The sequence below is a fragment of the Impatiens glandulifera genome, chromosome 2, assembly GCF_907164915.1.
Source record: "Impatiens glandulifera chromosome 2, dImpGla2.1, whole genome shotgun sequence".
NCBI classification, from domain to species: Eukaryota; Viridiplantae; Streptophyta; class Magnoliopsida; order Ericales; family Balsaminaceae; genus Impatiens; species Impatiens glandulifera.
In genome coordinates, this window is record NC_061863.1 from 3,342,086 (window position 1) to 3,368,006 (window position 25,921).

Here is a 25,921-nt window from a genome sequence, read left to right on the forward strand (position 1 = left end):
ATCACATAAATGAAGCAATTCGGGTCCTAAAACCATCCCTTTCGAGTCCTAAAACACCCTTTCGGGTCCTGAAACCACCCCTTTCGGGTCCCGAAACATCCATTTTGGGTCCCGAAACTATCCATTTCGGGTCCCGAAACCACACTTTCTGGACCCTAAATTCAACCAAATATTAAATTATCCAACTTTCGGGTCCTGAAACCTATCATTTCGGGTCCCGAAACCACAATTTCGGGTCCCGAAACCACAATTTCGGGACCCTAAATTCAGCCAAACATAATATAATAGCACTTTCGGGACCCATAACACCCTATTTCGGGTCCCGAAACCACACTTTCGGGACCGTTAATTCAGCCAAACATAATATAATAGCACTTTCGGGTCCTAAAATCACACTTTCGGGACCTTAAATTCAGCCAAACATAATATAATAGCACTTTCGGGTCCCGAAACCTATCATTTCGGGTCCTGAAATCACACTTTCGGGACCCTAAATTCAGCCAAACATGAAGTTATCCGACTTTCGGGTCCCGAAACCCATCATTTCAGGTCCCGAAACCACACTTTCGGGACCCTAAATTCAGCCAAAATGATATAATCCCACTTTCGGGACCCATAACACCCTATTTTGGGTCCCGAAACCACACTTTCGGGACCGTTAATTCAGCCAAACATAATATAATAGCACTTTCGGGTCCCGAAATCACACTTTCGGGACCCTAAATTCAGCCAAACATAATATAATAGCACTTTCGGGTCTCGAAATCACACTTTCAGGACCCTAAATTCAGCAAATACATAATAATTTTAGTTTTCGAGACCTATAATTCAACCAAACACAATTAAATCATACTTTCGGGTCACGAAAGCTTTGTTTCGAGACCCATAATATAGCAAATACACAATAATCATAGTTTTCTCCAACCCTAACCGCAAAACCCTAACCCTAACCGCAAACCCCTACGATTCTAAAAGAGAAGATGTCTTATTTACCTTGTCCTTGGAGATCTGGGAGATCATGGAGTCTTGCATGGAGATTTACTTGGACCACCAGCCTGAAAAGAAAATATTACGAAATGAACACGAAGGCGGACGATTCTGAAACTGAAATATTAAAGAATAGTCTCTTACCATTTTCGATCGAAAGAAGAAAGTAGAAGTCGGGATGCCGAAGAGAAAAATCGCCAGAGAAGAAGCCGGTTCGTTCGCCGGAAGTGATAAATGAAAAGAAGAAAGAGAAGAAAGAAGAAAAAAGGGAAATGGAAACTGAAACGTTTCATTTTAATTTATTTTTTTTTCTCTCTCCTAGCTGGCAAGACCACGTAGGATTCGTGGTCTTGCTTTCGCTAGCAAGGCGTTGTGTTTATCATTCCTTATATGTATAGTTTTTTAATATTTATTTTATTATATTTTGAAATTTAATGAAATAAGTTAGAAAACTTTTAATATAATTATTTTTAAAAATGTATATTTTAATTTAATTAAAATGGTTTGTTGTGGGGGTACTCTGAAAGTAATATATTTTTTTAAGTTGAAATTGAGATTTTGAGTTCAAACCTTGTTTTATAGAAACACATTATTAAAATTAAAAGAGGAAGGATGAGTGTACAAATGATGTGAATTAAAAAAAATTAAAATTAAAATTGTGTACAGCTTACATGTCAAAAACTTCACACCGTTATATTTTTTTTATGTTTAGATAAATATGAGACAATATACAAAATCATAGATACACATAGTTATATGGATAAAATTTAGAAATTGCTGCCACTTAATGGATAAATTTAGTGTTTTTTCCCTATTTTTTCTAGTTAATTTTGTTTGATTAGTTTCAAACTTAAATTTAGTTTACAAACTTATTGAATATATATAAATGATTGGATTGTATATGGTCAAATAATTAAACAATTATCAAATTTGATTTGATAGAATATATCGGACTTAAAATTATAAAATAAAATAAAAATTGGGAAGAATGTCAATTTTACACACCAAGTTGTAGGAAGGTGTCAAATTTACTTATTAAGTATCAAAATTCTATTTATATGTATGAACTTGTCAAAAAGTGTCAAATATATTTAAAATAACAGAAATGTTAAACGGTGTTAAAATTTTTGCCACATGTAATATCCATATATTTTTTATTTTTTTAAATTGACATTATTTTAATTATTTTTTCATTTAAACAAAACTTATTTTTACTTTCTCTTTCATCCCTCCACAACTCTCCATTTTTTTCTAATTTTTCTCTCTTTGATTAACTCAAGTTTTTTTGGATTTTTACCTTCTTCTAACCTTCAAATGCTCCCTAACTGAATTTTAAATAATCATCATCGTTGGTGGAAGTTTTTGTTGGCCGATTCCTAAATCATAGACGTTGTGGCCAAAATCTTCATTAGTCGAACCTTAAATCATTGTCGCCATTAGCGGACAATGTCGAATCAAGGTAATAAAATTAATAATAAAATTATTCATAGATGAAGAAATGAATAGAGAAATATTTAAAGAAAATGGTAAGTTGTGAGGATAAAGAAAGATAAAATAAATAAGAAAAGATTTTAATGTTTTGTTTGAATAAAAAATAATTAAAGTAATGTCAATTTAAAAAAATAAAAAATATGTGGATATTACATGTGGCAAAAATTTTAACACCGTTTAACATTTCTGTTATTTTAAATATATTTGACACTTTTTGACAAGTTCATACATATAAATGGAATTTTGATACTTAATAAGTAAATTTGACACCTTCTTACAACTTGGTGTGTAAAATTGGCATTCTTCCCAATAAAAATTATGTTTGGTTCAACCTTTCTTTATTTAAAGCAGAATCTGTTTTGCTTTTTATCACCTAATTTTCTCTTGTTTGACTTAATTTTTATAATATTTTTTAGCAAATGATTTATTTCTTACAATTTTGTGAAAATGAAATAAAATTAGATTCCAAGAAAGCTAAATTTTGATTTATTTTTTTTTAACACACAATGAAACTAAATTTTCCTCCAAACTATTTTCAGGATTCAAGTACATAGATTAATGAAGAAGTTCAAAAGAAAAGCAATTAAAAGGATTATAAAACATAAACTTAACTAAAACAAGAAAAGATTCACTACAACACTTAAAATTCATGAAAATAACACAATAACAAAATTACATATATAATTATTATCTTAACTAGTTCCCTTAGAAATAACATTTTTTATATCATTGCAAGTTGACGGACGTTGATAGGGTAAACCACCGACAGATCGCCGGAGAAAGCTTTTTCTCCCATAATAACATTAACCGCCTCCGTCGGGTGAAACGCATCCCAAAAAACATATTCCCGCCTGTTCATGCATGGCATTTGTAGTGGCAGACACGTAATTTGTCCTCGGTTCCTTCCAATTCCACAACATCCCTTATCAATCACGCTAAATCCTACACACACAAACAAAATTGTCGATTAATATAGAATGTTTTAGAAGATAATTCTAGAAATGTGAAGCACTCTCACCATAAGATCTGGGATTTGCGAGTATATCTTGAAACATTGTGTGAACATCTATGTATGTGAAGTGTGAATCGGGGAGATTCCCACTTAAATTATTGATCATGAGTTTCACATTGTAATTGAAAGGAAGGACAAGTTGATTCACGTCTTCCGAACACTTTCCAACATCACTTTGCGCTAAAATGCTCGGTATGCATCCCATTAACCCTAATCCGGCCAACACAATTTTTCTAGCTCCCAAGCTATATAGCCTCTGTAAAAAAATCAAACAATATAAACTTGTTGAATCACATAGGTCAAACAATTCAAATGGCTTCAAAATGATATTACGAAAAATTGAATTATTCGGAGAAAATTGATAGAGGTATTAATTAATATATATTTTAAAGAAATAATTTAAGGTATTATATTCTGATAATGTGATTAATACAATAAATTAGTCGAAAATTTATGGTCCAAACCGGATTATAAGAATTAAGACTTTAATAAAACTTTTTTTCCTTCTATTTTTTTGAAAACTATAGTTTATTTCATGGAGTAAGTAGTGTCACCCTAACTCGAGCATGACATTAGCACCACCCTAACCCTATCACACGAACAAAACCTAAGACTAAGAACAATTTTTTTCTTTTTGTCATTTTTTAAAACTATATTTAATTTAATGGAGCAAGTAATACCACTCTAAACTTTAATAAGTGTTTTTAGTTAAAATCAAACTGTTGGACTCTTATGTTACATTATATATTTATTCTTACAGTGAGTTGTTGCGAGTATTGTTGAACCAAAAGATCGGCATATTGTTGAGGGTTGTATTGATTGCGTGTGTCGTAATTTGGCATTAGATAGTTGTTAAGGTAATCGTTGCTTCCCATTCCGACGAAGAATATGCATCGAGATAACGATTGAGCCACGTCAGCAGCACCAAGCCTTCCGGTGATCTGATCAAGTGTATTCTCGAAGTTGCTTATCTGTTGGTTGAAAGGAATTCTTCCCACCTGTTGTAATTGGTTAATAAATTGTTTTTTTAGTGTATTTCAATCGATGTTATAAAGAGATAAAGTGAGGCTGCGAAGCTTACGAAGTTACGGCCGGTGATGTCGAGGATTCCGGCGGCGGCGGAGGCGTAATTGACACCGTGAAGCATTTGTTCAGGGGAGGATTCTGTGTATGATGGAATAAGTGGCAATCCTAGTAACTCCGCTGCAAATATCTTCATAATTTAATTTGTGTCTATTATGTTAAAATAAATGTACATAAAGAAATCAAAAGAAATGATTAAAATGATTATTTTTCACTTATTAAATCATAGAAAATCCTATGAAGACACTCGTATTAAATCAAAACTAGAATCCAAAATCATTATCCTCTTTAATTAATCATAACATTATTAGTGAAATTGAATATTATATATATATTTTGTTAAGACTTATTATATAGATTGTTTATATTACTAAAACTGAATTTACAAAAAAAATTATTAATATAAATTTTTAAAATTCAAAAAATTAATTAATTTAGTTTATTAATATTTAAATAGACATATAAACATATATATCATCAAAAACATGACAAAATAACTATCATTCAAATGTTTCACATGTAAATATCAAAAAATCTTATATATAATCTATTATTAATATTATTAATTAAATCATAACAAAAAATATTAAAATACTTTTTATTCTATATTCATCTATCTAATGTGTTTTTAATTAAATAATCTCATATAAAAAAAAACTTTTAAACCACTCAAACTGACAAATAACCCTAAATGACCACTCAAACTAATTAATTATAAAAATGAAAAAAAAATAATTGGTGCACATATTTTAATATTAATATATAAAAGGTTAATTTCAAGTTTGTTGTATTTAATAATTAAGATACATTATTTTTTTTCTTAATGTTTCTTAAAATATTCAAACCTAGACATGATGATAATGGGTTGGATCGGACAATTACGAGTGAACCTACCTTTTTATGAACAACATTTATATTATATTTTCAACTTTTATATACTATTATATAATATATTACATGTTTTAATTAACTTAGTTTTATTAAATAGAATAAAATTTATTTTTAAGAAAATAGATAAAATAATAATAGGGATGATTGAAATGAGTTTCTTACCAATTTGATCAACCATGGTGTAGCCGTTGGAAAAGCGACCGGTCGGACCGGCTTGAAAATCAATACCATAAGGATAATAGTTAGCTTTAGCTAAAGATGGAAGATTATTATTGTTTCCATTATCAATAAGAGAATCTCCAAATATGAACATAGCCGGCACCATCTCTAAACCCTTCCTCTCGCCGCCGGCCATCACATCTTGTCCACGCGCCGCCGCCGCCATCATCATCACCACCACCACCGCCACTGCCGTCGCCGCCGCAGTAATATTAATACTAGCCATGGTTTAGGTTATAGAAATTAAGCTATAACTGATGAGAGAGAGAGAGAGAGAAAGAGAGTGTTTTTGAGTGTGGAGGATTGATCGATGAGTGAAGCAGTTTAATAGGGGAAGAGGAAGAAGAAGAAGTAGAAATTTCTAGTATTAATGTTTTTCACCTGTCATTTTCACCTTTGGAGTAAATACATGCAATAAAAGCACTATAGCTGTTTTCACTGTAATTTTCATTTTATTTTTTATTTTTACCCTTACATACATACATACATTAATTAGGGTTTAGTTTGAAAGCTGGAATCAAATAATAAATCCATTTTGAGAGGAAGTTTGAAGAGAAATCAACCCCAATATATATTATTAATATGATGGTAGTAGTAGTCTAAACAAGGTTTGAAATATCCTAAACCAAAAAAGAATTAGAAGAAATTAGTTATTTTAAGTTAAAGTTGAAAAAATGTCATAATTAGTAATATATATTTATTATAACCACGCGAGTATTCAAATCTGGAAACTAGAAATTGAGACCGATTGAGAGGGAATCGTGTATATCTATCCGTCTCATTTTTATTATCATTTCTGTACAATCTATGTCCAGTTTCAGAAAATTACTGCATGACTGTTATACTAAACAAAATATAAAAAAAATCTTTAATAAAATGTTATAAAAGAATTTTTAATATTATATATTGTGATATAAAAATTATATTATTATAAAGAAATAAATTTATAATTCTTATAAAATATGAAAATAATTTAATATATTGTTAATATTACATACTAATTGTGTTTATAACTGTTTGGACCGAAATTAGGGTAATTAAGATCTGGGTAGGGTCGAGGCTATAGACACAAATACTATATATTCTCACACCATACCGATGATGAAAAATCGCTCTTATTGAGATAATTTGAATTGAAAAAATGAGACGGATTATAAATTTTGTTTGACTTGTTAAAAATAATATTTTATAATTATCATTAATATTATCAGAATTGTAAAGTAATTTTATTTATATATATAGTACAAAGAATTTGATTAAATTAGATAAAAAATATAAGAAAAAAGTAATAGAAGTTTATAAAATTTGTACATCATATATATACTAGAACAAAATAATTTAATAAACTTATTTTACCAAACAAATGCATTTATTTTTTTAGTAAAAAAAAAAATAATTTCTAAATAACTTCAATTGGTTGTATTTTCAATCCATTCAAGTTAATCTTGAGAGATGCATGATCAATACTAGTTTTTTCTTTCAAATGATAGATTAATTTAAAGATCAAGTTATATAATAAAAAAAATACAATACTTCAAGTAGTCAAGGCAGCATTTGATGATTGGTCTTCATTTGATTATTAGTCATTAATTATTTCAATGCAGGAGGCCAGAGTCCATCAATATATCTATGGAAGCTAAAGCTCTAATTATTAATCTTGTTTGTTTGAAATTTTCATTGTACATCTACATTTGTTCATTCTTAAAAACAATTTTATTAAATATGAGAAATAGAAGAATTCATATCTTTCAAAACCCATCAATCTTATTAACATCTTGATATATATGAATTAATTTGTTTCAAACATAAAATTTTGTATTTTTTCACTTAATGAGCATTTGACTTTCTCATATAGGTTGACATTATTTGTATGTTTGATCTGAGAGATGTTAGGTGATTGGGTAATGTGGGAGGTGTATTTAATTATATTGATAAAATGAGAGGTATCATAATAAATATGATCAACATTTGACTTGTATTTTGTTGTTTGCATTGCAATTTACACTCATAGATATACATATATATGAGTGTGGCAATAATCTCATAGGGAATTACAACCATCTCTATCTATGCTTTAAATTTGCCCAATTCATGTGAACTTTTAATATATAACTTTCTAAATAGATTTTTAAGTCAACTTTCTCGAAAACCTCATATCATTCTTAATGGAAAAATTTTGTCAACTCCGATTTTTGTTTTTATGTCAGCCTTCATTAGGTTGTTCTAGGGGTGGAGCCAAAATTAGAGTCGTAGTGAGTTTAAAAAAATAAAAATAAAAAATTATAAATGAACATGAATTTTGCCCCCATTTCTAAATAAAGACGAAAAAATTGAATTAAATTTAAAATTTTAGGAAATTATAGGTACCGATTTTTATTTTTTTTGTTATTTTTCTGAGCCCTAACAGATCCGTTCCTATAAAATTAGTTATTATATTTTGTTTATATTTCAATCTAAAGTATGTTATTTATCAATAATGCTCAAGATTAGTTGTTTACATTTTGATCTAATTAAGCTTCTTATTTGTTACTAATGCACAAGATTAATTTTTTACATTTCCATATAAACATGTTATTTATTGTTTTGTGATGAAGATTGATGTTAATGGTTGTTATTAATGTTAATTAGAGATGATATACTTAACAAAAGAAAACTTATTAAACCAGTCTAAGTTGAACCGATTCAAATCACTAAACTAACCTATGCTACAAGCAAAAATTTAACTTTTAACAATGGAATTATTCTAGTGAGTTAAATTTTCATTTTGAATACATAAATAATCAATAATTTATTTGGGATATTTTAAAAAATATATATTATAATTTTTTTTATTGTTTATTTTAAGACTATGTAAGAAATTATTCATTCACTCTCAGAAACACACTTATTAAAACTATTGATGCAACAGTTGAAAGCATGCATTGTTAATTTATTTGAAAAGTATGCCTCCTTCTGTGTATATTGTATATATAAAATTATTATAATTGTTTAGTATGTAGTAATTTTATATAAAATTATTAATAATTAATCTGTTTTTGGTATGGGGATTATTATAGTTAACTAAATTAACTTATTTCATATTTTGATGTCCAATTATAAATAATAAAGTAAATGTAAAATTAATAAAATTCGAAAACAATTTTATTGAATTTTTAACTATAATATATTTCTAAATTTGATGATAGTTAGACAACTAGAATTGAATGAAGTAACAAAATTTTCAATTTATAAAAGCTAGCTATATATTTACAAACCAAGTAAATCATCTTTATTTTTAAAAAAATAATTGTAATTTCATAACTAATTTAAAAAATAAAAATGATTTCATTTCTGTACCAAATTTGAATATTTGAATAAGGCCATTGAATGGGGTAGTTGAGAAATAGTCCTCGAAAATAGCATTAGCTGTGTTGCATAGTTGTTAAATAAAATATATTTTTATAAATATATAAAGTTGACAAAACCACATTCTTACCTTTTCACGTTATTAATAATGTCATTGACCTCATGATAAGTTAAGTTGGTAACTGACATAAAAAGGAGAGTTGTAATAACTTCACATCAATGAGAAATAAAAGTAATTTTAAAAGTCAAAATATATATATATATATATATATATGTAATATAAATAAATTCATTAATATATTTATAGTCACAATTATACCCTCAATTCAATTCGAGTGTCCCCAGATTTTTTTACTTTTAAGTTATTCTAAATCAGTTTTACAGACACAAATATTGATTTGATGTGTAATTTTAAATTATTTTATTATTAAAATTTTAAATTAATCTCACTTTTTCATTAATAAGGATTGACCAGTCTCATTTCAAAAAATATTATTTCTTTCTACCTCTTATTCCTAATATCATTTGAATTTTTTTTTATCAAAAAAATTCTCCCACTCTCAAAATCATCATCAATTGATTACCTTTTTAAATAACCAAGTTGAAAAAAATCCTAATCCTAACCAAATCTATTTATTTTCTAAGAACCAATAATAATAATAATAAAATTATTTATTTTTTTGAAGTGATTAAAGTACTATAATATCATATTCCATTTAAAATATTTTAATTTTAATCAATGAATTATAAAAAAAAGTTTCATGAAAAATTGATATAAAAATTCAAAATCTAACATACTCTTCATGTCAATTTAACATAAAAAAAAACTTTCCTAAATGACATTTGATTCTAATTATAAACGACCTAAATTAAAATATGAACATGTGGTAAAAACTTCCTAAAATAAAATAAAAATAAAAAGACTTCTGTTTTGAACGATTTTTTTCAGTGTTTTCTTCGGGACCATGCTTCCGCAAGACCGTTTACAAAAGAAATGATGCTGAAATCGTAGACTATTCATAACCAATCTACAACAAGTATATTTGTAAAGAAATCATAAAAAAATAAATTACATGCAGATAGCTCCAACTGTTTCCTAGTCCTACGGAACAATATTCATTTTCGCAAATCATAAACTAAACCAAAGTTCTCGATTCGCAGTAATCTAACAGTTATGTCCATAGAAGAAGAAGAAGAAGAAACAACCATTGCCATTGCCAAAATAGTGAAAAGGGCATCCTGCAATCGAGCAGTTGTTTACAAATATTTAAGATTTTAGTCCAAAAGACGAGCCTTTGTGGATCGGACAAAAGGGGATTAAAGCAAAATAAGAATCAGGTAATACTTTCCTGTTTAGGGTTTCCACAATTTCATGGTGCTTTCTTCGCTATATGTAGCAGCAAGATTTCTGTGGGGATGGTGAGTGATGCCTATAACATCCTTATCATGCACCTGCAATAGTATTTTTAAATACAAAGGGACATTTTAGTAAACCTAAATAATCCATATAAATGACCTACTTTTTCATAAACAATATTTTGATTTAATAACCTTCAAATAATCCACGTAACCCCCACATCAAACATGAAATGATATATTGAATACCAAAATGACATATCGATGTCTTACCTTCATGAGATGCTCAAGTTTACCAGATTGATAACTGAAGCAGTACATATTTCTGCAAACAATTAAAAGTTAAATAATTAACAACAAACGTGATTCACAAGGTGCGGGAATAAATATATCAACTTCTCGATTATTGTTATATATACCTGTCTTCACCAACACAATAAATCCATTCTCCTTTAGGTGATAGGCAAGCTGCTACAAAGTCTCCACCCTCTCTTTTACCGGAAGAGAAACTCTTTACAACCTGTCCAACATATAATGGTTCAGTGTTTTTTTATAAGGATAATTCTCTTTCAATATGTTTAAGAAAACAAAAAACAAGCATTTGAATATTCAAATTTGATTTGACATACCTGTCCTTGAAGCGTCATGAGGTAAATTGATGATGTCTTGTTACATACGATAATATGGTCGGGATTTTTGGGGAAAAGGAGAACGGAGTTCACAGAAGCATCTCCCCCCTAGTAAGGTCCAAGAACAAAAGATACTCAAAAATAGTTAACCATCAAAGCTTCATATCAAATCAAAATTCAAACCTAGTAAAAAAAAAGTTTAGTCGACAAGAAAATATTACCCTTAACGGGGGTGGAGGCTTGAATGTTTGCAGACAGTCTGTAGTCTTCACATCCCAAACCTGCACAAAGCAACCAACTCAAAAAGTAGAACAACCAACAGATTTTGTAATGGCTATGATTTGTGGAGGCAACCAACCTTAACAGTACAATCACTAGAGGCGGTAATAACACGAGTCCCATCACTTGTGAAGATCGCATCATTCACATAGGAAGTATGACCACGAAACTCCTTTAGCAATTTCCCCGACTTAAGGCCATGGATTCTATATTGAAAACCGAAAAGGTGACATCGCGATTAATAAAATGGAAAACAGGTTTTCAACATTTATGATGTCAAAATTCAAGGAAGCGGAAAAGGATTTCTATACAAGGTTTATAACTGCAGCATAAAATTCAGTAGTACACCATGTACAGTTGATAACTCTAATTTAAGATTGAGGGGTTGATCGATAAGTTTTATTCAGTGTGCTGTTCTTATAACATGTCAAGCATTTAAATCAGTAACCTTGCACCAACTAATATCACACCACAAATTCTCCACAACCACCACACACCATTTATTTATAACTACTTACAAAACAGCCCAAGTCTGAAGCTCTAAGCATTATTTGATGTGGGTTTATTTGAGATTAATTCCATATAAACCATTATCCAATTGACTTATTTATCAATTCATCAATCAAAATACCCTCTGTCTGAAAATAATAATCATTATATATTTATACCCCTCGTGTCTTACATCAAACAAGGTTATTTGGAAATAACCACTTGGTTATTCAAATAACCCTAGATCAACAAGGCCCTAATACTTAACCGTGAAAGTTCTAACCATCCAGTAGTCAAGCAATACAGACTATCAATCATTTAGGTAGATAAACCTGGCTGTGCTGTCAAATGAGGCGCTTAGCAGTTGGGTTCCATCCCTAGAAAACACGAGACTAGTAACCCCTTGAGAATGAGCATGCTCCAGACGTCGCAGACACTGACCAGTTCTTATACGCCACACCTACAAGATCAGGTTAAACAACAAGGGAGAATACTTTCAATGATACACTTTTTCCAAACAATACTTTTACAGGTTCATGTTATAAGAATGAAATACAATAACACTTGCTTTAATCTTTCCATCTTGTGACCCAGATGCAAGCATCTCAGAATCTCTGCTAAAATCAACACAAAGAACCGCATCATCATGCATCATAAATGTCTCCTGCGAACAAATGAAAATTTTGATATCATGAGAATATTTCAGGAGAAAGGTTAATTTTAATTTAAGCATCCAGAAATGCAAGATATTCACATCAGCTTGGTACTGAAGATCCTTCTTTAGTTTACCAGTCATGTAATCCCAAACCTGAGGATCACAAAAATAATTGGAGACTGTTCAGATATTAACAAATAACTACTGAATACCAAGCACCAAATATTACTATGCATACCTCAATAAATCCATCAACAGAGCAAGATACAAGGAACTGCCCATCTGGAGAAAAACGAGCACATTCGGGGTGACTCTTTTTTCCAAACTGTAGCAAGAAGGCATACCAATTAAAAGGATGTCAAAAATTAAAACTAGCATTGCCAATTTTAGTTGCAGAAGCCAAAAAGGTAAACATGACATGTCAATTCACCAAACAAGAGTTTTTCTCACAAAATGAAAAGATATTTAACATCAGATAAATGGTGGTTCAGTAAGTACATTTCTATTAAACAGGATCAATGATCAAAACCAATTGTAAACATAGTTACTTAATCAAGCTAGTAGGGAAGATTAACACAAAAATGTTTTTCACATGACACTGACAAACGAATGAAAATACAGAAGAAGAACTTCACCTTAATAGTATGCCCTATAGTTGTTGGATACATATCTTCTACATCTTGTTTCATAGCAGCCGTTCCTCTGAACAAATCGAACTGTGTTCCTTGAGGCAGCATCCCTACAAGATGAAACCAAGGAATAAAACATATGCTTCTCTAGGATTTCAAAATAGTTTTGTTCCAAATACAGTCTCTGGAAAGTAGAGAGAGAAAACTAGAAAAAAACGTTAACTGGGGGCTAAAATAAAAAGGGGGGAAAACAGCTTAATATACTATCTTCCCATGGAGGACAAAATATGAACAAATGTTTTGGAACTATACAGCCACTTAGAGTGTCTTTCATATGCAAATAATATCCATATTAACAATAAAAGATGGTGAACAACAAAATATGAGCACACAAAATTATAAGAATTGCACCAACAAAGTGTATAGCGAAAGTTTCCAATTTGCTTAAGGGAACTCATCTAGGCATATTTTATCCTCCCAGAACATGTATTATACATTCTTTGTGTAACAGTTAATTTACCAATCGAAATGTTGCAAGTATTTAATCAAAAAGTGGCATAGAATTGACAAATGACGATCAATATAGAAAAAGTTGCAATATTCATCATATAGAAGTTAAGAGTAATATTAAACAACCTTGGTGTTGTTGCCATTTCAGAGATTGGCCAATTAAAGCCATTAAGCGTGAGGGTGGGACCACTGAGACCTCCGCAGCGAGAGCTGAAAATAAAAGAGAAGAAAATATGTTATAAGAACAGTGAAGATATACAAGCCCTTGCAAACATAACTCTCTCTCTTTCCAAGCACAAGACAATGGCAAAAGGTTAGCGTAAGCAGTTAACTGAACAGAGTCAAGTTTAAATAGTAAGTGAACCTCATCCTTAACCTGGAAATTATGAAATGGGATTAAGTACGCACATCTGAACTACTCCAAATTTAATTTCATGTGAACTTTTCTATTTGTTGCACAAAAAAATATATCTAAAAGGCCTCGTGAACACCTTTGGAGATGTTCAAAACATTATGATTAATGGGCTTTTACTAAGGCTCTTCAGTAAGGGGAGATTACCCATTATGTGGATTGTGAAGTTATTTTGTGATGTTTAAATAATTATAGAATATTAATAAAAAAAGGTCTTAATAATACATGATTTTATACCGTGGAATAAATCGAATTAGAGACAAACAATATTATTCATAAAGGAAAATCTAACGATAGATTTTATAATAAACCAAGAGCTTATTTGATCTCTATTTTGATACTGTGAAACTAATAGGCCAAAAAAATATATTACCTACACATTATTTTTTATTTATATAATATTTTAAAAGAGCGGTCACAAAATAACTTATAATCCAAATCAAGTTCAAACAACCTCCAAATAAAAGATTAAATTAGACAATCCATAAATTAACAAGCAGGGACTTAAGGACTGAATTCCTCATTGCATGTTTACCAGTGTATAGCAAAAACAATAATTTCCTTAATTATTACAGTCTCACAAATATTGCAATTAAAATATACAGGTGCATAGAAGAAAAGATAAATAGGGAGATAAACCTTGAGATATCAATGCTCGCCGTTTCTCTTTTGTTGATTCCTGATATGCCTGCATGTAATTTACAAAATATTAGCTCTTGATGCAGACTTAGTCAACAACACAGAGAAGTACAACTATACAGTCTGTACAAGAATACACCAACTATAACAATTTTGTGAATGATGAGTAATGAACACATTTTTACTTGATGTAATACAAAAAATAAATAAATAAATTGATGTTACTTCATTAGAATGTAAAAGGATTTGTGACATAAAATGGGACAAACAGGGTAACCCATATTTAAGAAATTACATTAATATTAAATATGATAGTTTCTTCACATTTTTAATACATTATCACTAAATTTATTATTGTTGTCACATCTTTACTAGACTACTGATACAGGTGGTTTAGCTTCACCCATAAGAAGGATTAAACAATAGAAAACTGAGCGAGAAAATGTTAAACAATTAAACCATTATCTCTTAGTCTTAAATTTGCGGATATGACTAAGGAGTAAAATTAACAATATTTTGTTTTTCATAGGACCAAAGTGAATAAGTACAGATAAGATAAGATATGCAGTTCATGTGCACATGAAGTCAGAACATCTAAAGGAGAGTACATAAATGACATAATCCTTTGAAAAATAAATCTTATAAGCATCATACAGCTGCAAGTGGTTTTCATGTTCAGATAAATATCTGTTCAACAAGACAATCATCACATAATTATCTCAAGGACTGCACTAACACAGTTGAAAAGTTCTCTAGGGACGAGGAAAGCTAACCTCATTTGGATCAAAATATGTCCTTACTAGAAGGTGCTCAAGTCGCAGGTACCTTTCTGGTTGCTCCTGTTTCATGACACCCATTACTTGGGTTTGTCTCAAAATAGCACGAGCAGTATCCAACTCCCGAAGTTCAATCATTTCCAAAACAATCTGGTGAACAGAAGATTATCTTGAGAGAGGAAGAGATGACTGAAGATCAAATCACACAAGGAACAGACATTATCTGTATTAACTCTTTTAACAAATGACTGGAAAAAAACATGATGTGTACACTTACTCTAAGGCAGGATCACGTATATTTTTTATTTGTAAATATAGCTACTAACCAGATCCACATTGAAAAACTTTCACTAAAGTAGGATAGCCAAAGTAAAGATAGAAAGAAAGACAATAACAAGTAGCATGAATTGAACTTACTTGTTCATATAAATCTTCCAGATTCTTTCTTGGAAGCTTAAGTTGTGCCACTTGAGGCAGTATGGCATCCCATCTACCACTGTTGATATCAGCAACAAAGGTTTCAAGGCTATCAACTGTGTTCAGAGAAACTTGACACTCATTCTGCAATGTTTGAAATGTTTGGTGCAAGGAATTCTCTTTGCAGAACTGAAGAACTATCTTAATCACACTGCAAGATAAAATTGAGAAACTAAATTATTAGACGATCCTAAATAAACCATAAAATTCAAAGGAAGACAAAAATATCAATATTTAAGCAATAAAGCAAAACAGATAAAACATCATCGGCGAATGGTGTTATTGAAGAAAATGCAGAAAAAAGTGACGCCAGTACAGGATAACATGGAAGCTTCAGCTCTTTCTAGTTTCTACAGGTAAAGCATATGGCGATAGGTACTTAAAAGATGTTTATCTACAAATAAATGAAGAGAACTTACTCCCGAGCTTCAATTTCCAAAGTAGACATCACATAACCTAATCAATACCTGGAGTTTCAGATGGATAAATAATTAGCACACATATATAGGGAGAGAGAAACAAAGTCGGAAATGTTAAAAAGACATACCACAAGAGAAGGTAGGAGATTTGAGTTTGAAAGAGAGTAATCAATTCAAGATATACAGTCCACCGGATGATACGGCTGGAAGTGTGCGGCTGAGAAAGAATGAGGTCGTCGCCGGAGGCGGAAATGTATGGTTAGGTTGGAGATGGAGAGAAAACGCACAAATGGTGGCTCTGGTAATCCGGTCTAGGAGTCGACGATGGAAGAGCCGGCTATGGATTGCCCTCCGATTCTTGTGTTTTCTGAAACGTTCATTTCAGACCTAAATTTCATCTTTTATTAAAATTTTGACTTAAACTTTTTTTTTATAATTTTTTTGTGAGGAATTATTTACCTATTGATTAAAACCAAAATCAATAATTGGTAATTTACCTAAAAATAAAACTCTACCTAAAATATTCTCCAAAAACGAACTCATTTGAGATCTTAAACGATGATGGTTGAAGTAGAGTAAGACAAACGAACCAATGAAACGATATCAAAAAAAAATTTACAAAAAAATTTGAGCGACAGTTAAAAATATCTCAAAGGTTAATAAACAACGCCGAAAAATGTGTGAAAATGGATAATCTATATATATATGGCCGAAATAGTGAAAAATACGTATAAATCATGAGAGGATACATGTAAGGGTGTGTTTGATGAGGGGAATTAGAATTGGAATTGGCATTGGAATTCTAATTCCAATTCCATGAGAATTGGCATTGAATTACAATTCAATTCCTATGTTTGGAAAAATGATAGAATTGTAATTCAATTCCAATTTCAATGTTTGTAAAATAAAATATCGGTTCAAAATGTTAACTTTTAAAATATGTTTTCACGTTTTGGCACACATTTAATACGTTTTTGACATTTTTTCATATTTTCACACGTTTTTCACACATTTTAACACGTTTTTCACATTTTCACACGTTTTTCACGTTTTCACACGTTTTAACACGTTTTTCACGTTTTTCAAACGTTTTTCACGTTTTTCAAACGTTTTTCACACGTTTTTCACGTTTTCACACGTTTTTCATGTTTTTCACACATTTTTTACACGTTTTCACGTTTTAACACGTTTTAACACGTTTTAACACGTTTTCACACGTTTTTCACGTTTTCACACATTTATCACGTTTTTCACACGTGTTTCACACGTTTTTCATGTTATTACATTTTTCACACGTTTTAACACGTTTTTCATATTTTTCACATTTTCACACGTTTTTACACGTTTTAACACATTTTTCACGTTTTTCACACGTTTTAACAAGTTTTTCACGTTTTTCACACATTTTTCATGTTTTTTTACACATTTTTCACACATTTTAACACGTTTTTCACGTTTTCACACGTTTTAACGCGTTTTTCACGTTTTTACACGTTTTCACGTTTTTTCACACGTTTTCACGTTTTTTCACACGTTTTTCACATTTTGGCATATTTAACATATTTTTGACATTTTTAATATGTTTAACATGTTTTTCACACGTTTTGATAGGTTTAAAACGTGTTAAACCTATCAAAAACGTAAAAACGTGTTAAACGTATCAAAAATGTATTAAATGTGTCAAATAAGTGAAAAACTTGTTAAACGTGCCAAAACGTGAAAAACGTGTTAAACGTGTTAAATGTGTTTAAAATGTGTCAAACGTGTCAAAAACGTAAAAAACATGTGAAACGTGTCAACAACGTGTTAAACGTGTTAAAAACGTTTTAAACGTGTTAAAAATATGAAAACGTGTTAAATGTTCCAAACATGTGAAAAACTTGTTTAACATGCCAAAAAGTGAAAAACGTGTTAAACGTGTCAAAAATGTGGTAAACGTGTCAAAAACGTAAAAAAAAGTGTTAAATGTGTTAAAAACGTGAAAACATGTTAAACGTGTCAAAAACATAAAAAAATGTGTTAAATGTGTCAAAAACGTAAAAACGTGTTAAACGTGTCAAAAACGTGTTAAAGATGTGAAAAACTTGTTAAACGTGCCAAAACGTGTTAAACGTGTCAAAAATGTGGTAAACGTGTCAAAAACGTAAAAAACGTGTTAAATGTGTCAAAAACGTGAAAACGTGTTAAACGTGTCAAAAACGTGTTAAATATGTGAAAAACTTGTTAAACGTTCCAAAACGTGTAAAACGTGTCAAAAATGTGGTAAACGTGTCAAAAACGTAAAAAAAACGTATTAAATGTGTCAAAAACGTGAAAACGCGTTAAACATGTCAAAAACGTAAAAAAATGTGTTAAATGTGTCAAAAACGTGTTAAACGCGTCAAAAACGTGTTAAATATGTGAAAAACTTGTTAAACGTGCCAAAACGTGCAAAATGTGCCAAAATATAAAAAACGTGTTAAACGTGTTAAAAATGTGAAAATCATGTTAAACGTGTCAAAGACGTGAAAAACGTGTTAAATGTGTCAAAAACGTGTTAAACATGTCAAGGACGTGAAAAACGTGTTAAATGTATTAAACGTGTTAAAAACGTGTTAAACGTGTTAAACGTGTTTAAAACGTGAAAATCATGTTAAATGTGTCAAAAACGTGTTAGACGTGTTAAGGACGTGAAAAACGTGTTAAATGTGTCAAAAACGTGTTAAACGTGCCAAAAACGTGTTAAACGTGCCAAAAACGTATTAAACGTGCCAAAATATGAAAATATGATAAACGTGTAAAAAAACGTGTTAAAAACATGTAAAACGTGTTTAATGTGTGAAAAACGTGTTAAACATGTCAAAAACATGAAAAACGTGTTAATTTGGAATTACAATTCCGACCTAAAAAGATAGAAATTGAGAACTATCAAATTACACTATATTGAATTCCATTGGAATTCTAATTCCAATTCCAATTCTTAATATTAAAGTGTCTAACAAACATAAGAATTTGAATTGGACCCTCCAATTCCAATTCCAATGCCAATTCCAGGTCATCAAACACACCTTAAGAGATTTTTCATATGAAAGATCAAATCGAGTAAATTTTTTATTGAAAAAATGAAAAATAACTTTAGATCTAATTATTTCGTCTCATTTGCTACTAGGAAAGGGACGGAAACATATTCGAGAAAGGATCAACAACACAATCGAAGGATATGAACAACAAACGACCCACCAACGATTAAAATATTATTCGAACTATAAAAATTCGAGACGAAAAAACCGATATGACTAAATAAGACGCTAAGCCGAACAAAACGCAACATCAACTCAAATATAAGTGATAAAAAAAAAACAAGACACTCTTTAATACTAAAAAAAACGGACCACTTACCATGATTGTTTTTCTATAGAAAAACTAAAAGATTTGTGACTACAAAATTTTCAGACATAATATTCTACATGTATCTTAAAATTATTTAATAATTGTTTGAATATACTAACCTATATATTTTAACATGCTTTAAAATTTTAAACTGATTTTAAAATAATGAATTGAACAAAATCAAATACAAAAATATCCATATAATAACAATTTAAAATAAAAATATTATTATATAAAAATATAAAATCAAATTGGTATATTTACAACTCACTAAGGTACAGAACAAAAGTCACAGTTTTCAATAATCATAATGGGTATATTGTTTAAAGTATTCAAATTTGCAGTGTTATTCGTTTATTAAAATTTTCTTCAACTTTATTTTATTTATAAATAAATATGATAGGTCTAAACTAAAAATTTAAAACAAATACATTAGTTTTTTTATTTGAAAAGGAGTTTCAAAATATTAATATAGAGTGAACTGTTATTTACAAATGAAAATTATACTGAAAAATCAAAATAAATACACTAGTTAGCATGAACATATAAAAAAAAATACAAATGGATGTCGATAATCATTTAAGCGCGTACACATATAAGTCATGTTAAAAATTATAAAGGAACATCAATAACCATTTAATGACATATGCATAAAATTAATGATATACTTCTAAACTAGCGTGTATCCCGTACATTTTGCACAAGTAATAATATAAAAAAATCGTGAAAAAAATATTACGGTAAATTTTTTATGGACGGGTCAACCCACAATCTGGCCCAAGTATCCATTTACTCTCACATATATCCAAATTAACCACAACTTTCGACTCGACAATCCGGACACTTTAAAAATTAAGCATCATTATATATATATAGATTAGTTAGTTAAAAAATTAAACTTATATTGTTAAAATGTCACGCGTTTATCAAATTTTGGGTTGAATTTAAAATATAAAGTGTTATTAGTCTAGTTGATTAAAAGGTTATACTTGTTTGGTTAGGTTACAAGTTCGAACTATACCTATAACATTTTTAATTTTATTTTTAACCGTTTTAAGTTTATGGGCGGGTCAACCCACAATCCGACCCAAGTATCTATTTACTCTCATATATATCCAAAATAACCACAACTCTCGACCCGATAATCCGAACATTTTAAAAATTAAGCATCATTATATATATATATATATATATATATATATATATATATATATATATATATATATATATATATATATATATATATATATATATATATATATATATATATATATATATATATATATATATATATATATATATATAACAGTCTTCAAATTTTTATTCATAAAAAAATTTGTATTTTAAATATGTAATTAAGAAAAGTGGAGACTTATATCTTAAAGATAATAGAGCCCAGTTACTTGTGACTTACAAAAAGTAATTAAAAATTTAACATAAGAGTTGGCCCAATTTTTTATTTTATAAGATAATGAACGGTTCTTGGCAATAGTTTATTGTCTTGATTGTGATAATTTTGATAAGGTTAATTTTTTATTGTCCTATTTTGAACCCATTTTAACATTTGTGTTAAATCATTACAATAATTTATAATATTAATTTTGTAGTTTGAGATTTTATACAAATAAATTTAGATTAACTGAATTTCTTTATTTTTATTTTAATATAATTTAATTGATTATTACAACTTATTTTAATACATTTTAAGTAACTATTTTTTTTAATATGTTTTAAGTGACGTAAATAGCTTTATTGTTTACAAAGCACTTCAACTTAAAACATTTTGACATTTTGAATTTATGATTCGGTTTATGTTCAAATCTCACCTCAACTAATCTTCAAGCCTGTAATTCAGTCTATGTTTTGGAATAAATTTGTCCAATCTCACCTCAATTAATCCTCTAAAACCCTTCAATAGTAACCCCTTCAATAATTTCAGATACCCGAGAAATTTGAGATCACAAGGAAACCGATGATTCATCTATGTTTCGGAATAAATTTATCCAATCTCACCTCAACTAATCCACAAAAACCCTTCAATGGTAACCCCAATCTCTTTGTTATTTATATCAAAAACGCAAAGTTCTTTCTATACGTTAATCAAAACGAAAACTAGCTAGTGAAACGAAAACTGACTGTGCCCTGTTATTATTATCATGGAATTTGAGCAATTTCAAGAAGAATTTTATGCAGAGATTGTGGCTTTGAAAAGAATGGACAATGATCACTGCCTTTAATCTTGAAAACTCCTTCAGGTGGATTCTCTCTAACCATCTTCTCTTGAACATCGGCCGAAAGTGCATTATCCTCTAGTGTTTGAATGTAAAACCGCCTGCCAATCCCATAATTTTCTATCGATAGAGAAGCTTTCTCCATCAGTGGCTGAAGAGGAATTGGCCTCATTGAAACCATTGCTAAGGCCACATCCTGATAACAAGTTGAGAACATAATCAGGATGAATTTGACAAAATCGTGTATATGGACATGGAAATTGAACTATTTTAATTACCTTGGAAGGAGATTGATGAAAGTATAACCCTTTTAACTGTTCTTTTTCAAACATTAATCCAGTTGGGGGTTTGTCTTTGCCATTCCCATAAGTTAAGAATTTTGATTCCTGCAAGAAGAGATCTGCAGATCCAAGCTGCAGCCAGAAAATGATTTGTATGAAAATAGAATCACCAAGAAATCAAAGAGCTTGTTTGATATGGTTTATTTGAAATCATTCAATCATCAGATTTTGTAGGTAAAAAGACTTAAAAGGGTTTATTAATATATAATCAATGGAAAAAAAAAAGAGAAATAGAGACTATTTTAATATTTTGGTTAATAATTTGATTGATGAGAGGATGAACGAAAAGATGGTGGATTATTTGGAGATTATTCAAATAACCTAATCCGAACAAGAAAAAACAGTTTTTAAATAAACATATTGTCTTTATTTAGATTATTTTGATAAAATGATCAAAATATCCTTCATATAAAATTTTAAAATGTTATAAAAGTAAAGTATACTTGGCCATTTTAGTTGATAATTTGATGAATGAAATGATTGACGACGAGATAAGTTTATTTTGATTAAATCCAATCAAATAAACCATCAACTGATTGTTCTTATCAAATCATCAACTAAAATACCAAAACAATCTTACTCTACTTTAATTATTATAGTATTTTAAAATTTAAATATTGAGGATATTTTGTTCATTCTCAAATCATTCAAATAAAAACTTTGGTATTGAAAAAAATTAGTTCATTATTTTTTGCAAAAAAAAGGATCAAACCAGCTCAAAAACAACCTTACTTGATTTTTTATAATGTTTTACAATAAATATTAATATTTGGATCATTTTAACTAAATGTCCAAATAAACCATATTTACATCAAGATTTGTTTGAAAAGAAAAACAAGATCAAACAGGCTATAGATTGATCTTTTATCATTGGACATGAAATCTGGTATAATACAAAATGCTACAATCTGACTAGACACATACCTCTTCGGCGAAGACATCGAAAGGTTTCTGGCCATTGGATACCATCGTAGCGCAAAGAAAAATTGCTTTCGAGATTTTGTTCGAGAAATGTTCTAGAGCATAAGAGATACAAGCTCCTCCACTGCTGTGACCAACTAAAATAACCTTTCCATCATCCTCTTGAAGGTTTTCAAGGTATTTGATTAAGGGTTTCGCATAATCAGCCATGGTGGTTATGTTGTTTGGATCGGTCAAGTCGATTCCAGATCCAGAAAGATCCAATGCTGTTGGGAGTAATCCAGATTCCTCCAATAGAGCAATAGTTTTGTACCAACACCAAGCTCCAAATCCTTCTCCATGTACTAAAACAATTCTCTTTTCTTTTATTGATTCCAAGAATTCTGAAAGCTGCATAAAACAAGATAATGGCAAATTCTTAAGGCTCATTCTTCTGTAGCATCAAATAAGATATAATCAAAATTGTAATATGATGGAACGAAAAAAAAAAAAAAAGATATATTTTTTGTTAATCCGGGTCATGACCCACTACTTCATCCTATGACCTTTGGACCTATTGAATGCAAAGAAACAAAGATTTCACACATTTGTGAAGAAAAAATGGAAAACTCTTCTTGAAGAAACACTATAACTATAAGGGAAGGAGATTCTCCAGAAAGTATTATCCATCAATACAAATCGATTATCGAAAGATGTGATTGGAGAATAGAAAATGGAAGATTATCGGAGACACCAATTCATCTTATGGCTAACATTCATGGGAAAGTTCTTGACAAAAGATAAGTTGTAAATTGAAATTAGTTGAAGATGTTTCATGTCAATTATGCAGAGGTTAGCATTCAAACTCATCTGAACCGCAATAACGATCCAATCTGAACCAAAAAACATTTCATCCACCCGATACAGACTGTAACATTATCTTTTCAAATAACCGAACTAATCTATGTAAGAATTCTATTTTACAGATACACTTGTAGAGGTGAGCATTCAAACTCATCTGAAACCACCATACTGATCAACCAAAAATCATTTCATCCACCCGATACAGAGCATTGGTTAGTAACATTATCTTTTCAAATAATCGAACTATGTAAGAATTTCATTTTACAGATAATATCAACTTGTGAGACCAGAGTTAATAAAACCAACTGATCATCAAATCAACATGTCTAGATATAGTATAATCTACATACTAGGGCATAATTTAATTTTTTTTTTATAAAAAAGCGACCCAATCTAATATAATTGATGTAATTAGAAGAAACAGTTCATGAATTTTAACAAATAAACAAAAAAAATCTCCTTTTGGGAAAAAAGGTAACCCTAAAAGTTCAAATCCCAGAAAGTAAAAAGTTGATCATGTCAGTTCTGATATGATTGATTTCTTATTCAAACCATCATTTTCAACCTATTTCAGTCTAACATTACCAACAAGAATCATGACTCACCGGTTTTCCATTCGAGAACGACTCAGAAAGATCACGGCGCCGTGAACCAGTAGCGGATCCAATACGGCGGGACATTGATCCATTATCGAACCTCTGAGATGTAAGCCGCTGCTGATGCTGTTGTACGACGATAGACAATGCCTGTCTATGCAAAATTTCCTCTTCCGTAAGCATTTTCCGACTGCTCCTGGAAGTTTTAACACCGCCATTGTCGTACTTGTCTTTCTTCGACATGCAAATGATTCGATTTCCCATCTTTCCGGCGATTTCTCAGAGACTCTAGAACTAGAGAAGATGTGAATAAATATACTCCGGCGGGGTATGAAAGTCAAAGATGACGCATCTGCAAACAGTAGAAAACCAATCCAGTGGAGAGAGAAATGGCCAGCGATTTCTGGATTTGGGGAGTAAATAAGGGTGATGAAGACAAGCAATTTTCGGTGCCGTCATCTCTAGTTTGACTAACGCAAGCTTGCGATCACCGATCAGTCTTTTCTCTCACATTAGGAAACCCTTATTTCAACGCCTAGTTAAATACTCCTCAATTTAATGCTTTTCAAATTAAAGTTTTGGCCCCCTATGTCTAACAAAAATATTATATATAATATTGCATTATTTTTAAGAATTTTTTAAAATCATTTTTTATTTATTTTAATGTTGGGATTTATTTAGGTTGACAATTTGGGTCCGTTTCTGGTTGGCAGGTTCGAACAAGTTGAACGATATTAACTTGATCTTGATTTGTTTAATAATTTAGGTCAAAATTTTTAATCGGAATATAACATGTTATTTGTGATTAACCTGAACCTGACTCGTTTGACCCGATTTATCTAACTCAACTTGAATCAAACCCGATGTAATTAATTCATATTTCTGTTTCAAATTAAAATAACATCAACACAAAACAAAAATTAAGTTAAATCATAAATCCGTTTATAAAAAAATTTACAAAAGAAATTGAGTGAGTGTATATTAAAGAATAACAAAAAAACTCAACAAAAAAACTTGTAAACGGATTATCGGGTCTATTTTGGGTCATTTTTTATCGACTCGATTTTGATATATTTATTAATCATGTTACACAGGTTAATTTTGATCCGAATAAAAAAATACATGATCATAACCTGAAATTTTGGTATTCGGTTCGGGTCGTGTTTTGGTGTCAGGTCCAAAATTGACGGCCCTAAATTTATTGGGTGATGTCCGAGTCTTTGGTAGTTGTTGGGAAGTTTAAAATTACGTGGTTAATATAATAGACCTACGTAGAGTTATTATTCAATTTTTTTTTTGTGAACTTTCAATGACCGTACTCA

General features: G+C 29.9%; 3 protein-coding genes across 3 annotated transcripts; all 3 read right to left on the reverse strand.

Moving 5' to 3' along the window:
* Positions 1-3,193: 3,193 nt before the first annotated feature.
* Positions 3,194-5,811, reverse strand: LOC124926773 (GDSL esterase/lipase At1g71691). The gene is made up of 5 exons (XM_047467069.1): positions 5,627-5,811; positions 4,572-4,693; positions 4,249-4,488; positions 3,497-3,746; positions 3,194-3,420 (listed from the first exon to the last, which is right to left on the reverse strand). The coding sequence occupies exons 1-5, from the start codon at positions 5,787-5,789 to the stop codon at positions 3,200-3,202; spliced, it is 996 nt and encodes a 331-aa protein (XP_047323025.1). The 5' UTR covers positions 5,790-5,811; the 3' UTR covers positions 3,194-3,199.
* A 4,212-nt stretch (positions 5,812-10,023) lies between these two features.
* LOC124926317 (suppressor of mec-8 and unc-52 protein homolog 1) lies at positions 10,024-16,659 on the reverse strand. The gene is made up of 18 exons (XM_047466516.1): positions 16,427-16,659; positions 16,299-16,346; positions 15,820-16,030; positions 15,400-15,552; positions 14,627-14,675; positions 13,702-13,785; positions 13,072-13,175; positions 12,675-12,761; positions 12,536-12,589; positions 12,350-12,445; positions 12,114-12,241; positions 11,372-11,498; positions 11,235-11,294; positions 11,014-11,121; positions 10,804-10,904; positions 10,658-10,709; positions 10,378-10,480; positions 10,024-10,267 (listed from the first exon to the last, which is right to left on the reverse strand). Exons 2-17 carry the CDS (start codon positions 16,325-16,327, stop codon positions 10,382-10,384), a joined length of 1,542 nt encoding a protein of 513 aa, XP_047322472.1. The 5' UTR covers positions 16,328-16,346; positions 16,427-16,659; the 3' UTR covers positions 10,024-10,267; positions 10,378-10,381.
* A 5,061-nt stretch (positions 16,660-21,720) lies between these two features.
* LOC124926512 (putative methylesterase 12, chloroplastic) lies at positions 21,721-25,103 on the reverse strand. The gene is made up of 4 exons (XM_047466752.1): positions 24,609-25,103; positions 23,164-23,550; positions 22,177-22,311; positions 21,721-22,094 (listed from the first exon to the last, which is right to left on the reverse strand). Exons 1-4 carry the CDS (start codon positions 24,861-24,863, stop codon positions 21,822-21,824), a joined length of 1,050 nt encoding a protein of 349 aa, XP_047322708.1. The 5' UTR covers positions 24,864-25,103; the 3' UTR covers positions 21,721-21,821.
* Positions 25,104-25,921: the final 818 nt, after the last annotated feature.